The sequence below is a fragment of the Vicugna pacos genome, chromosome 7 (genome assembly GCF_048564905.1).
Source record: "Vicugna pacos chromosome 7, VicPac4, whole genome shotgun sequence".
NCBI classification, from domain to species: Eukaryota; Metazoa; Chordata; class Mammalia; order Artiodactyla; family Camelidae; genus Vicugna; species Vicugna pacos.
Window position 1 is genome coordinate 5,819,577 of NC_132993.1, and position 12,019 is coordinate 5,831,595.

At 62.5% G+C, this 12,019-nt stretch overlaps 1 protein-coding gene across 1 annotated transcript in view; it reads right to left on the reverse strand.

The window, feature by feature from the left end:
• Nucleotides 1-12,019, reverse strand: part of LOC102527980 (SCO-spondin) — a 51,851-nt gene that overhangs the window by 31,485 nt on the left and 8,347 nt on the right. The window contains exons 18-43 of the mRNA XM_072964212.1: nt 11,519-11,708; nt 11,277-11,371; nt 10,803-11,059; nt 10,340-10,474; nt 9,463-9,659; nt 9,229-9,356; nt 9,033-9,142; nt 8,536-8,685; nt 8,334-8,427; nt 8,079-8,248; nt 7,630-7,863; nt 7,231-7,449; nt 6,528-6,764; nt 5,634-5,725; nt 5,312-5,543; nt 5,025-5,177; nt 4,789-4,929; nt 4,518-4,700; nt 4,258-4,408; nt 3,474-3,627; nt 3,281-3,335; nt 2,302-2,406; nt 1,741-1,959; nt 1,536-1,645; nt 576-747; nt 345-480 (exon numbers count right to left, since the gene is read on the reverse strand). Coding sequence (XP_072820313.1) covers nt 345-480; nt 576-747; nt 1,536-1,645; nt 1,741-1,959; nt 2,302-2,406; nt 3,281-3,335; nt 3,474-3,627; nt 4,258-4,408; nt 4,518-4,700; nt 4,789-4,929; nt 5,025-5,177; nt 5,312-5,543; nt 5,634-5,725; nt 6,528-6,764; nt 7,231-7,449; nt 7,630-7,863; nt 8,079-8,248; nt 8,334-8,427; nt 8,536-8,685; nt 9,033-9,142; nt 9,229-9,356; nt 9,463-9,659; nt 10,340-10,474; nt 10,803-11,059; nt 11,277-11,371; nt 11,519-11,708 — 4,119 coding nt within the window. The remainder of the gene's footprint in view (nt 1-344; nt 481-575; nt 748-1,535; nt 1,646-1,740; nt 1,960-2,301; nt 2,407-3,280; nt 3,336-3,473; nt 3,628-4,257; nt 4,409-4,517; nt 4,701-4,788; nt 4,930-5,024; nt 5,178-5,311; nt 5,544-5,633; nt 5,726-6,527; nt 6,765-7,230; nt 7,450-7,629; nt 7,864-8,078; nt 8,249-8,333; nt 8,428-8,535; nt 8,686-9,032; nt 9,143-9,228; nt 9,357-9,462; nt 9,660-10,339; nt 10,475-10,802; nt 11,060-11,276; nt 11,372-11,518; nt 11,709-12,019) is intronic.

Sequence of the window (12,019 nt, forward strand, 5' to 3'; positions counted from 1 at the left end):
ATAGAGGTTTTAAAACTTAGTATCCCCTGGAAGGTTTGTAAACCAGAAAGCTGGGCCCCACCCCCAGAGTGTCTGCCTCTGTCTGGGCTGGGGCCTGAGAATCTGCATTGTCACCAAGTTCCAGGTGATGCTCATACTCCTGGCCCAGGGAACACACTTTGAGAACCGCTCATCTCCAGACTCTAGGAAAACGGCATAAAATCCTAGCATCCTATGGTGGAAAGGGGCCTCTGAAGGCGCCCAGCTGCAGCAACTCAGCACACAGGGCCCCGGGGCACTCTAGGGGTGAAGGCGGTACACGGCGCCTCCCTCAAGGCTATGCTGGGCCTCAGGGCACCCCATACCTGCCAGTGCCAGGCTGGGGCACACAGCCCTCCTCATCGGAGCCATCCTCGCAGTCTTCCACCCCATCACATGGGGCCCCCTTTGGGGTACACTCACCACTGGCACAGCGGTGCCCAACCCCTGGACACGGGAGCGCTGCCAGTGGGGACACACGTGGGAGTTATGGCTGAGGGCTCCTGCCTGCCCCTCCTTCCCGCCCCCGCCCCTCCGTCCCCCAGCCCAGCCTGTACCTGACTCACAGCCCAGCAGCACCACCCTCAGGGGGATGCTGTGGTTGGTATCACGAAGAGGGGCAGCACCACGATGGACCTCTGGGGGCCACACCCGGATGTGCTGAGCTTGCACCATCTGGCCAAACGTCCACACTGTGGGAGCCATTTCATCCCAGTTTCCAGGGAAAAGCTGTGGGCACAGGGTTGGGGGGAGAGCTGCTCACGGAGACTCGAGCCAGCTTTCTGCTCAGGCTGCCACCTGACCCTGCCCAGTGCCCCGCCTGCCCGTCCCCCAGCCTTTCCAGAGTGCATGCTCTCCTGGCATAAGCCATCCAGCTGAGGGGCTCTGGTCCCAGTTCCCCAAGGGCAGGGTGCCCACTGCTGTGTCCCCAGGGCCAGGCCAGTGTCCAGACACAGCAGGGGCTCCCCAAGTATTTATTTTTGGAGGGGAGGGTCATTAGGTTTATTTATTTATTTTTTAGAGGAGGTACTGGGGGGATTGAACCCCAGACCTCCTGCATGCTAGCATGCGCTCTACCACTTGAGCTATACCCCACCTCCCCCACTCCCTCAGTATTTAAGAGCAAACACCTGGTGTGGACTGAGTGCCCCTGCTCCAGGAAGCTGGTCTCCCTGGGGAGGAAGCAAATTCCACCAGGGCAGGGCTGTGCCCAGGCTGCTCCCCACAGGCACCGAGGCCCTCAGAAAACTTGACGTCACCCCAACCCCCTCCCTACATAAAAGAGCTTCTCGCACCCGCTCTGCCCTGAATCTGAGCCACTTCTATTGTTTCTGATGCCCCCTGGACAGTGGTCCCTCTGCTCCACAGAGCACTGTCCCTGCTACTAACAGGTGTTGGATAAGCCTCTAATGCAAGGAATGTCCATCAGGGAACTAGCAGCCCCTTAGGGACAAAGACCATGAGCCTCACAAAATGGCATGATGGCTCACGGCCCAGGGAATCCAGGTGGGCGATACCTTGGGTGGGGGCTGAGTTCCAGGCAGGAGGTCACGATAGTTGTGCCAGTGTAGACCATCACTGCTGAACTGGAGCAGGTCTGAGGACCCAGGACCTTGCACTACGATGCCTGGGGGAGAGGCAGGGGTCAGAACCGAAGGAGGGAGCACCACCCCAGCCCACCATCACCGCCCCTCCTCCAGGCCCTGCCCCCACCCCACTGACCAGTGAGGTTCCGGGGCTGCAGCAGGTCTAGCTGCAGGTAGGGGGGCCGAGCATGCTGCTGAGTGTAAGCGTCGTCTACAGAGCCCTGGATCCACTGGCCGGGCCCCCCGCTGGGAGGCCTTGGCTGGGCAGCCCAGGCAGGGTGCTCCGGCTGCGGCGGTGAAGCATGCAGGCTCCCCTCGGGGAGTCGGGTCAGGTCCAGGGGAGAATAGCAGGGGTCTGGGTGCAGAAGAGAGGGGGGTGGAGTGGAGGGAGGGCAGAGGGTGGCAGGAGCCTGCTAAGGGCATAGTTAGGAAGCCACAAGGGGAGCTAGGGGTTTGAAAGGCCCACGCTAGAGAGTTCACACAATTGACCTTGCGGGGTCAACAGGGATGGAAGGCCAGTCCAGGGAGGACAGGGCTGGAGTGGAAACTCAGGCTGGGGTGGCTTCCAGATCCTTAGGGTAACCACCCTCCTGGTGGAAGGCAAGAGGTCTATCCCAAGCATACGGTTTCCCCTCCCTGGTTGGACGACCCCTGGGCAGTATCCCCCCTCCGCCCGCCAACAGCACGTGGCCCTTACCTCCGGGGGGAGGTGGAACGTAGGTGATCAGAGGGAGTCCGATCTGGGGACTAGGGGCTGGAGCGGGGGCAGGAGTGGCCATGGGGTGGACCGTCTTGTTCTCTCCTGTGTGAAGTGACTCGGGCTCCCACCAGCCCCTGGCCCAGCACACAGACCTCTCTCTGCTTCTTGGAGCACTTCTTCTCCCATGATTCCTAGGAGCTCTGGGCACAGCCCCCTCCCCACCAAGCTGAGAAAGGCCCATCCTCCTTCCCCTGGTGTGAGCTAGGAGTTTTCACTTCCACTGAATATTTCGAGAACATAGAATAAAACTACCAGTCCAAAGCCACTTCAGGGCCAGGACCAAGCAGCTGCAGTTCCCAATCCAGGGCTGCTGTCACTAATAGGGCACCTTGGTGGGCACTAGGAAAGGGCACCTCTGATGGAAGCAGCCCTCCAGCCTAGAGGGTCTACACCTGCCACCACATAACTCATGCAGTGAACCACCTGCACAACCGTGTGTGCTGGTCTCTCCTAACCTCAGTAACCTGTCAGTGCCCTTTCAGGATATGGAATCTGGACCCAAAAGTGTATCCATTTTGAGCCTTTCTAATTTCCTGTTTTATTTTTTTATTTATAACTGAGTTTCCAAGCAAAGATGCTCTTGAAAAATCCAGCTTTGTTTTGTTTGCTCTTAGAGGAACAGGGAAGGAAGCAGATCCAGCCCAGCAGAATGAAAGAGAAGAAACTGCCCTCAAAGGTGGCCTCGTGGGGGAGGCAAAAACCCGTAAAGGACAGAGGAGGAGGGCAGAGATTGAGGCCTGGCCTTAGGAGAGCAGAGACAAGCCCCCCACACCGCCCTTTACCCTTCCTTCCCTGGCATCCAGGACCTGAGGCTGGGGTAGCCAATGCCCCCTGACTCGGTGCTGCCACCTCTGGCTCCGAGTCCTCCCCACCCTCCTCCTCTTGGAGCTCCCCCGCCAGCCCCAGACCCACTCACCAGGCAGGACACAGCCACAACAGGGCTCTCCCGTCCCCTCCACCAGAACCCAGTCCTGCGGGCACAAAAGTCAGGCTAGACATGCTGAACTGGCCACCTGTCTGCCTCTGACCCACTCCACCAGCCACCCACAGTCCTGGCCTCTACACACCGAGCCCTGCTGCCCTGCCCCCAGGCGCCCACGCCCCCTCACCTGGGGGCAGCTGCCCAGTGGGCAGTAGGGGGAGCATCGTGCCGTGCCGTTGTGCAGACACTGGCAGACCCTGCAGGGGCCCCCGCGCCAGCGCTCCCCCGCACTGTGGACCTGGCCATGCTGCTCACAGCCCTCACACGGCGCTGTCTGGCACCTGGGGATGGAGGTCCGCCCCTCACCTGGTAAGCGGACTCACCTAGGCGACCAACCCATCCCAGTTTCCCTGGAGTGAGGGGTTCCCCAGGACTTGGGACCTTCAGTGATAAAACCTACAAAGTCTTGGGCCAACGGGGACACTTGGTTACCCTGTCACCCTGATTCCACCCCTGAACCCGAGAAACTGCAAGTGGCCCAAAAGAGGGATGTGGAATCAATTTGTGCCAGGACCCCTGGCCAGTGGAGCTGGTCCCAGACAGGGCTGGGCAGGCAGATATGGCTACTCCCACTACGAGCTGCACCCCAGGTACCTCTAGAGGCACGGGGTACAAACCAGAGGACCCACACCCACCCCTGGATTTGTGGGCTCCCTACATCCTCCTTTTGGACCTACAGGACACAGAACTGATGCAGGAGACGGCCAGGGGTCCCCAACGATGTTCTGGGAGTCCTGGTGTTTAGACTAATAGGGGCACAGAGTGGGGAGTCCTCATTTGGGGTCCGTGGTGCTCATGGAAGCACCTTGAATAAGGGCATACAGCCGGCTTCCCGAGTGGGAGCTGGAGGGGAGGTCAAGGTCCCTGCAGGTCCCTGGAGGTTAGTGGGGAGGGAGAGTTGGTGCACGTACCTGCGGGCCTTGCGGTGGATGCCCCGGCATTGGCGACCTCTGCCAGAGAGGCGGGGGTTATTGGGGCTCCGGAAGGACCACTGGATGCTCTGGCTCCCACAGGGGCCCAGGCACTCAGCCCAGGGGGACCAGGAGGACCAGCCACAGTTCACTGAGAGACGGCCAAGAGTCAGAGGTGGAAGAGAGGGGTGGGTGCCCAGCTGGGAGGTCTGGGAGGAGACCAGAGACCCCCTCAGGAAGGGCCCAGGGCAAGGCCTCACCTGCACAGTCTGGATGGGGCCGGCAGCGCCGGGGCTGCCCATCTTGGCAGATACAGAGCTGGCAGTCGGCCTTGATGCGCTGTCCAGGCCGGTAGCGCGTGCCGTCCACCAGGCAGGGGCACTGCCGGGGCCACACACACTGCCCCTCGTGGTTCAGCACCTGGCCTGTGGGGCACCAGCAGCCTAGAGAAGGCCCAGGGTGAGGCTTATCTGCAGAAAGCCAGGCCGCAGCACTCAGGCCCACCATACCCCACATCCAGAGCCCCCTTACCCGGGCTGCTGCAGGGCGGGTCACGGGGGCACACGGCCTGACCAGAAATGTCATCGCAAGTCAAAGGGCAGGGGGCACAGGGATGGAACACCAGTTCCCCGGAACAAGTGACATTGGGGCAGCCATCCTGAGAGCAGGGCCCTGAAAGAAAGTCCAGCTGGAGGTCCTGGAGGGTGGGTCCCCTGCAGGCAGCCCCTCCATGCTCCCTCCACCATGTCCTCCTCCCTTCCACTCACTGGTCTGGTGGGTGCCGTGAGGGTCCCTGGGCAACATGGCGCAGGCCCGGCCCCCGTTCTGGGGTGGGTGGCACTGCCGCTGCCGGGTCGTGGTGCCCCTGCATGGCTCCGAGCATGGGGACCAGGGAGACCAGGAGGTCCATTCACCGTCCACTGTGAGGAGGAAGGGCCAGGCAGGCGGTGATGGGGACCATGAGACTGGGCTGGGACCCAGTGCCTCCCTCTCCCCTGCTCTCTCCAGGCTCCACCCACCCAACTGGCCCTCCTGGGTGCCCCAGGCCCCTCACCTGGGCAGGCGGCCGTGAAGCAGGCCTGAGTCTGGTGCTCGGGGCCAGGGCAGTGCTGCAGCACCGGGAGACTGGGAGGGGAGCAGTGGCGGCTCCTGCCCTGCACCCCGGGCCCACACGTCTGGCTGCACGGCTCCCATGGGCTCCAAGGGCCCCAGGTTCCACAGCCCTGCTCTTCCGGGGAGGGCCCTGCCTCCCCAGCCAATTCACAGTGGCGCTGCCCGTCACACACCTGGAGACGGGGTGAGGTCAGGGTTCCTTTAACTTTTCGGGCACAATGGCTCTGTGTCCAGCACCCCCCACCGCCGCTCCCCACCCTCACCAGCTGGAAATCGATGCAGAGGCCATCCGGGCAGGTGTATTCTGGGCAGGGAGCTCCTGTCTCGTTGGGGCCTCCTGAGGCTGACAGCCCCTCTGAGGGGAAGAGGAGAGAAAACAATTAGGTGGGAGGGACTGCCATCTTCCGGGCCCCTGCCAGCCTTGGCCTCCATCGGGGGAATGATGTGCCCACCACAGCCCAGCTCATCCTCGCCCTGGGGACAGTCGGGGATCCCGTTGCAGAGCCGCTCAGGGTTCAGGTACAGCTGGGGAGCCAAACCACAGGGGAAGGGGCTGCCGCATGTGGGCAGCTGGGTGGAGCCCGCGAAGTGGGGAAAGTGTCCTGATGGGCTCCTGCCCCTCCTGCCCCTCCCGCCCCCTCCCTGCAGAGGAGAGCAGCGCAGCCAAAGGCATGGGGGGAGCAGGAGAGGAGGCAGAGCCCAGAGGGAGCCAGTCTGGCTCAAAGACCCCTCTGGGAGGGGTCCCGGAGGGGCAGGCCACTGGGGCCTGTGGACACCCTCCTACCTTCTGCCCCGTTTGGCCAGGACTCGAAGGGCTGACTTGCCCCCAGGGAACCCCCCGGTCTGGTGGGGTGAAGCTGGGGGGGCCTCCAAGCAGCCACTCCCCCCACCCCCAAACCGCAGAGTCGCTCACTGCCCATCCTCCTAGCCCTCCTGCCCAAATGTGGGCAAAGACAAAAGCCCTTTCTTCTCTCCCCAGGGCTGGGGGGGCGGGCAAAAGTTTTCAAAGAGTTTCATGGAAAAGGTCCAAGGAGCACAAAGCTCGCTCAGACTCGGATGCCCCCAGACCTAAGTCACTCCAGCCGGCGCGCCAGCCGGAGCCGCCGGGGTGAAGGCCCGCCGGGTCGGGGTGGGAAGAGAGGGAGCCCGGCTCTCACCGCAGGCGCCGGGGTCCTCGTCCGAGCCGTCGGGGCAGTGCGGGACGCCGTCGCACAGCTGCGCGGGGGCCACGCAGAGCGGGCCGCGGGCGCAGGGCGCGAGGTGCGGCGCGCAGGGCCAGCCGCAGCCGCGCTCGTCGCTGCCGTCGGCGCAGTCCTCCTCGCGGTCGCAGCGCCAGCCCCGCGGGGCGCACTCGCCGCTGCCGCACGCGAAGTCCAAGGGGCCGCAGGGCGGCGCTGCGGGGGCACCCACGCTAGAGCCCCGGCGGGGCGGACTGGGCTCCCGGCTGGCCGGGCCCTTCCACCGCCGCCGAGTCCGCCCCCCTCCCACACCCTTCCCGCCCCCTCCCCGAGCCCTGCTCTCTCCCCACCTTCCGCCCCTCCCCAAGTCCAGCTCGCTCCCGCGTTCGGCTGCCCTGTTGGTTTTCCAGAAGCTTTCCCCTCATCCAAGAATTCCTATTAGACGCCTCTCAGTTTAGAGGGGGCCTTGAACTTCAGGGAATAAGGCTGGGGCTTTTTCTGTCTCCCTAAAATGTTCTTCACTTCCTTTATTTCCGTGTCTCCACGAGGCTGGGTCTATGCTCTGGTCCTTCCCGCCACCACCCCCAGCACCTGCCCCAAGGCTTCCCTCTGAGACGCTGTCCCCTCCCTCCCAGGCCTCCAGACACCAGCTTTCTTGCCCCTTTTCGTCCAGGAGACTCACCAGGGGTGGCACTGGCCAGGGAAGTCGGTACAGTCTCCTGGGACACAGAAAGGGCGGGCAAGGTACCAGCAGGGGGAGTGGGCAGAGAGGGGAGGGAGCAGTGCCCAGGCCCCTCGTCGGCTCCATCAGGGCAGTCCCAGACTCCATCACACAGCTGGATGGCCCCCACGCAGGTACCGTCGACACAGGACACCTCCAGAGGGGTACAGTTCACTTGCCCTGGAGCCAGAGAAAGGCACTGCTGCTGGGGCACCGCCCCTCCTCCTCACTGTGCAGGGTGCCCTCACTCACACACCCACAGGCGCCTGCCTCTCAGCAGGAACCTGAATTGGTGAAGGAAGGGAGGCCAGCAGAGAAGGGGTGCCTGGTGGGCTGGAGTCCAGGGCGGGGAACACCTACCCAGACAGGACTCCTCATCGGCAGCATCTGGACAATCGGGGTGCCCATCACAGAGCAGGGCGGGGGTAAGGCAGTGCCCGTTAGCACAGGCCAGTGAGCCCTGGGGGCAGGGGCAGCCCTGCTCATCTGTCCCATCTTCACAGTCGTCCTGCCCATCGCAGCGTAGGGCCAGGGGCAGGCAGTGGCCAGAGCCACAAGACATCTGTCCCTCCGTGCAGCCTGGGGTGGCACAGCCTGGTGTGGGGAGAGCAGGTGGGCTCAGGACGCTGACAAAGATTCCCAGAGAAGCGCCTGACCCCAGAAAGACCAGAACACCCTTGCCAACAAGTCATAGCTGCTGGCAAGGGGAACAGCAGTTTAGGAAACCGCCCTCAGACATGAGCTTCAGTTACATGTATGAGGACTGACCCACCACTCAGCCTTGGCCACATGCCGGCCAGGACACTCACCCTCCTCATCTGAGCCGTCGCCACAGTCGTCCTGGTTGTCACAAAGCCACCCCGAGGGCACACAGTGCCCACTCTCCTGGCACGGGGCCTCTCCCTCCGCACAGCCAGGCACCAGCTCCTCACAGTGGGTACCATCATCCCCACAAAGCCACTGACTGTCCTGGCAGGTGCTGAGGACACAGTGTTCTGAGATCAGCTGCAACACCAGGCTCAGCCAGCCCAGGGTACCGGGCTTTTTCCGAGGTCCCCACTCACCAGTTCCCACAGTCCTTCTGCAGCACAGTCCCTGGCGGGAAGAAACTGTCCCCCAACTCACAAGGGCAGGAAGCCGGCTCCAAGCAGACTCCACCTGAGATCACAGAAGGCAGGGCTCTGGCAAAAGCCCTGCCACCCTGGCCTTGTGGCCCCTTCCCCAACCCAGTGCGCCGTCTCCTCTGCCCACTCTGAACCTACGCACCGTGCAGCAGAGTCCCCTCAGGGCAGAAACAGCCCTCCACACAGGCAATGGCCTGGCAGTGCCACCCAGGCTCCGAACCATGGTCATGGCAGGAGGGGGGACACGTGGGCCCACAGGCCTCGTACACCTGGCCCCCTTCACACTGCAGAGCTGGATGGAGAGATGAGAGGCTTGAATCACTGAGATGAAGGGCACAAGGAAGCAACTGTAGCAAGTGAGCCAGCCCAAGGTGACATCCATGGAGGGCCCGGGGCAGGGGTGGGAGGTTGTAGACACTTGCTGAGCCCCTCCTAAGGCTATCTGCAACATGCAAGTTACACAGGGCAGCAACATCAGGGTGTTGGGTTCATGTAGGAGAGTGGCACACAGTAAGCACTCCAGACATATCTGCCCTTGAATGGATGAATGGCTGGCTCTTGGGCCAGGGGAAGTATCCTCGAAGGAGCCAAGCGAGTGGCGGGATTGGATACCAGGGACCAAGGGCAGGGCACACTTACGGCAGAGTTCCTGGCTGCGCCAGCGCACATGAACTCCATGCCGGGCACACTCGTCTGCGTAGGTGGCGATGGCCGAGCAGAGACACTCACAGTCACCCCCTGAATCACAGCTGCAGGAGGGAGCATTCAGCCCCAGCACCCCCTCCCACCCCCACGCACCCACGCCCACCCCCGTCCCCAGGCCTGCCCCTCTCACCCGCAGGTGTCATACACACACCACTCGTAGTGCCGCTGTGGGGGCACCTCCGCATGGCACCGGGCAAAGAGCGGCTGCAGCATCACCCCGCAGCGGGCACGGGCCCAGCCGGCCCGGTGGGCATTCACCTGCAGGCAGAGCACCATGGACCAGCCAGACCCCTCCGCAGCACCCAGCCTCCCAGGTTTCTGCAGCTGCCTCCTCCTCCCTTTCCCCTTTCCTCCCCGTCCTCACTGTGCAGGGGTGCAGCAGGTCCCCTGGCTCTGGGCAGAGAGGATTGAGGCGCCAGGAGTGGGCAGCCAGTTCAGCTGTGGGCTCCAGGACTCCCTGGCGGCTCCGGAGGTCATTACTGGCATCTCCATCAAAGTCTCCACACAGCCCAGCCACCTGGCCACGGAACTGGGGGGACAGCTGCACCAGGACCCGAGTGCCTGGACAGGGAGGGCAGCAAGGGGCAGAATTGTGGAGAAATGACCCCACAGGCCTTCTGTGGTCGGGAGGTTGGGGGAGAGAAGACCAAGACATGTATTATGTGGGCTTGCAGGACCACCCTGCGGAGGCACCTCCTCCCATTAGGGGCGCTGGCGCCCTCTTTTGGGGAGGATGATTGGCAGTGCTAGAAATGACCTACGTCTAGGGGCTAAGGACAAGAAGTGGGAGCCTACTTTCCTAACCAAACCCAGGTCAGCGGGTAGGGAAATTCCCCAGCAGGCTGGACTCCAGGCTCCAGGACGGACCATGACAACCGCCAGCCCCAGAAGCCTCAGGGGCTGGCGGCTCCGAGGGCAGCCCTGCTGTGCCGACCAGGTGACTTTCTCCCACGCAAGGGGGGTGGGGGGTTATTTTGATTTCCTTCAATTTCTCAGTAACAGTTATTTCTAAATCGCCAACTGCTTGGGTTCCAGTAGTGAGATGTTAGATTTATTTTTATATTTTCTCTCTAAAACTTGGTATTTTTAAAATGTTTCTTTGCTGAGGAGGTATTACTTTGATAATGAAGAAAAACATAATTGTGGAAACAATGTGGAGACTCTGACCACATGTTCAGAGGAGGAAGAGTTCGAGGGGAGCTTCGGGGCATGGGTCAGAGGGCTAAGGGTGGGGAGCTGACCTCCATCCCAGAGCAGGGTGAGGCCCAGGCGGGTGGTGAGCAGCAGAAAGAGGCCAGCTCGGCGCAGGCTCAGCCCGGGGCCCGTGTAGACCCTGGGGGGCGTTACACTCACCCCATTCACTGTCACTGCCCGGCCTGTGGAGGACGAGAGACATTCAGGCTCAGCCTTGGGGTAAAGGGGCTCCAAGATCCGCATGAGGTCCCCCGGCCTCCCCTCCATCCCTTCCTTTGCTTCTCTAGCTCTCTGACCTGGGGCAAGTCATTAGACATCTCTGGGCCTTAATTTCATGGAGTCTTCCAGAATTATGATTCCCAGTCAAGGAGAAGGGGCACCAGCCCCCCTGCACTGACGGTTAGCAGTGGGGAGACACAGGGGTCCCAGGGCCTCTGCTACCCATGTGGAGCTGTGCTGCCACCTGCGGTGCCCCGCCCTGGCAATGTCACCCTTCAGTGTTACAGCCACCTCTGAGCATGTGCACAACGGTGCCCTGCAGTCGCACGGTCAGCGCCTTCGTGCAGGTGAGGCCGCTGGCCCCGCAGGGCAGGTTCTGGGCCGAGACTGTGAACCGGCCGCTGGCCTCCTGCACCAGCAGATACTCGCAGGCCCCAGGGAAGGTGAGGGCTAGCCCATCAAATGTCACATAGTGGGGGGCACCTGATGCCTGGCACCGTCCATCGCACCGCTGGCCTGTGCAGTGCCACTGCTGGCCCTGGCACACGCTGTGGGCAGTGGGAAGAGGGAAACAGAGTCACAAAGACAGGGACTTGGAGCTGTATCTGGGGGTGCCAGCTGATCCAGATTCCAAGCAACTCTAGACAGACCCTCAGCTTGGAGGGATACTGGGGGCTCCCACTGTGCAGGCCAGTCTGGATATCACACCCCCATCCATCACCCCAGCCCACGCCAGGGGTCACTAATTCACAGAGCTGGGCATACCAGGTGTTGCAGTCCTCCTGGATTGTGGCATTGGGTGGGTACCACTGCCCACTGTGACGGCAGGGACACAGCTCAGGAGGCACACAGCGCTTGTCCTGGGCAGAGGCCGGGGACAGAGGGGCTCCTTGGAGGACTGCCTGATGCCCACCCCCTCCCAACGGTTTCAGACAGCCGGGAGCAGGGCAGCGTGCTGGTTAGGGCAGGCCCCTCAGTGCCCCCACGCAGCCCCCTCCTGGACTTACCAGCAGCACGGTGCCTGGGGGACAGACACATTCTCCCACACTGCCTGGGGGGCAGGAGTGGTTGGCACCAGGACTGTCACAGGTGAGGAGGCAGGCACCGGGGGCATAGACAAGCTCACCAGGGCAGAATGCCCATGGAGGGGCACAGCCATGAGCAGTGCAATTCCAGAGGCCCCTCTCCTGGCAGACACTGCCGGAGGTTGGGAGGGAGGTAAGGGCCAGGTCCAAACGGGGACTCACTTCCAAGCCCCTGATCTGACCTGGGAAGGCCTCACTATCCCAAGGGCCCAGAGCCGCTAACGTTGAGGGAGAACCCAGCTCTGATGCTGGAGACCCAAGCATCTCACTCCCAACCCCGGGTGTTACAAGCACAGGAAGTGGAGCTGTTCCCAGCACCCAGCCATACCTGGGGTAGACACTACCACCCTCTCCTGCTCCAGCTCCAATGAGGCCATTGTCTGGGCTCTAGGGCGGGGCAGAGATATTGAATAACCCCATACC